The sequence below is a fragment of the Fonticula alba genome (genome assembly GCF_000388065.1).
Source record: "Fonticula alba strain ATCC 38817 unplaced genomic scaffold supercont2.7, whole genome shotgun sequence".
In the NCBI taxonomy this organism is placed as follows: Eukaryota; order Rotosphaerida; family Fonticulaceae; genus Fonticula; species Fonticula alba.
In genome coordinates this window covers 564,969-566,629 of record NW_009242977.1, presented here as the reverse complement: position 1 = coordinate 566,629, position 1,661 = coordinate 564,969, and the positions used below count along the sequence as shown (strand labels likewise).

Here is a 1,661-nt window from a genome sequence, read left to right as displayed (position 1 = left end):
ACACAACACAACACAACACAACACAACACAACACACTCCATCTTCTCCTCTCCCCCCCCTGTCGGGACCTGCACACAGGTCCGACATTACTGCCGCGTTGGGGGTCCTTGGCGCGGCGCACGCCTTTGGCGAGTATGTCCGCTCTGCTGGCATCGACACCAAGACATTCGAGAAGGACGTGCTCTTTGCGCTCTTCGACGCCGAGGCCTTTGCCCTGGCCGGGTCCTCGCGCTTTGCCCAGGAGATCGTCAACTTCAAGTGCGACAAGTATCCCAAAGGCACGGACACCACGACGGCCGAGTGGTGCGAATCGCCCTACCGTCAGTCGCTGGCCTTCCGCAAGCTGTCCATCAACTCGCTGGCGGCGCACTTGCACCTGACGCAGCTGGGCACCGCGAGCCCCTTCCCCGGGGACCCGGCCGCCGGTGATCCGGCCGACCAGCTGCCCGCCCTGGCCCAGCTCTTTGCGCATGTTCACAATGCCGACATTGGCAGCGACGCGGTCAAGTTGGTGGAGCTCCTGCGCAAGTTGGCGGTGCTCCTGCCAGGCCCGGCGGACTCGTCGTCACCGTCAGCATCATCGTCATTGTCCTCCTCCTCCTCCTCCTTCTCCGAAGCCGACTCCTCATTGTCCACCGGGTCTGTGTCGACGTCGGGCTCGGGCTCGGGCTCGGGCTCGGCGCCGGCTTCGGCCTCGGCTTCGTCCAGCGCACCGGCCGGCCCGGGGGACCTTCCCCTGGCCGTGGTCCCGGCCTGGGTCCCGGTGCAGCGTCACCAGCCGCCAGCCAGCACGCACCCTTTCCTCATGTACCAGGACACCATTGCTTCGGTGGTCCTGTCGGACTTCCATGAGCACTACCAGCAGACGTGCGTGGGCGCCGCCCTTCCCCCTGTCTGCCCTGCGCTTTCCCTCTTTTCCCTTGGTGTCTGCTGTCGTCGGCCGCTCCTCACGCATCTGTCTCCTTCCCTTTCCTGCCCGTAGAAACTACCACTCCCAGCTGGACACCGCGGCCTCGCTGGCCAACAAGAACGCCGTGCTGAGGATGATCTGTGACACGTCGACCCTGATTGCCCGGGCGGCCTTCTCCTTGGCGACAGGTGCCGCGGACCCGGCAGCCGTCCCGGCCGCCATCCAAGCCAACTGTACCATGGTGCGTTCGACAGCACATGGCCGCCTTTCAAACTCCGTCGCGCGCGCCGCTGCCTTGTGAGTGTCACTGACCACCGGGCCTGGCCAGGTCAATGAGCTTTTCGACTGCATGACCACCAACATCTCGTGCCCGCTGCTGGCGAAGTACTTCACTGGTGCGTTCGCTTGTTTCCGGCCGTTCCCGCCTTTCGTTGTTGTTGTTGTTGTTGTTGTTGTTGTTGTTGTTGTTGTTGTTGTTGTTGTTGTTGTTGTTGCTGCTGCTGTTGTTGCTGCTGCTGTTGCTGCTGTTGCTGTTGCTGCTGTTGCTGTTGCTGCTGTTGCTGCTACTCTCGCTGTTGCTGCTACTCTCGCTGTTGCTGCTACTCTCGCTGTTGCTGGCCACCATCCCCATCCTCACCACCCCTGTCGCCGTCGCCTCTCCCGGATTCTCCCTTGGAACATCCTGCCAGTCGCCTCCGACAACACCCGGCTCAACTACTACGCGGGAGTCTACCGGCCGGGCTTCGTCAGC

General features: G+C 63.0%; 1 protein-coding gene across 1 annotated transcript in view; it reads left to right on the top strand.

Annotated features, from left to right (window-relative positions):
* H696_04320 (hypothetical protein) overlaps positions 1-1,661 on the top strand; it is a gene marked incomplete at both ends in the record, with an annotated part of 10,908 nt that overhangs the window by 610 nt on the left and 8,637 nt on the right. Inside the window, 4 exons of the mRNA XM_009498197.1 lie at positions 79-867; positions 983-1,151; positions 1,239-1,305; positions 1,600-1,661. Coding sequence (XP_009496472.1) covers positions 79-867; positions 983-1,151; positions 1,239-1,305; positions 1,600-1,661 — 1,087 coding nt within the window. The remainder of the gene's footprint in view (positions 1-78; positions 868-982; positions 1,152-1,238; positions 1,306-1,599) is intronic.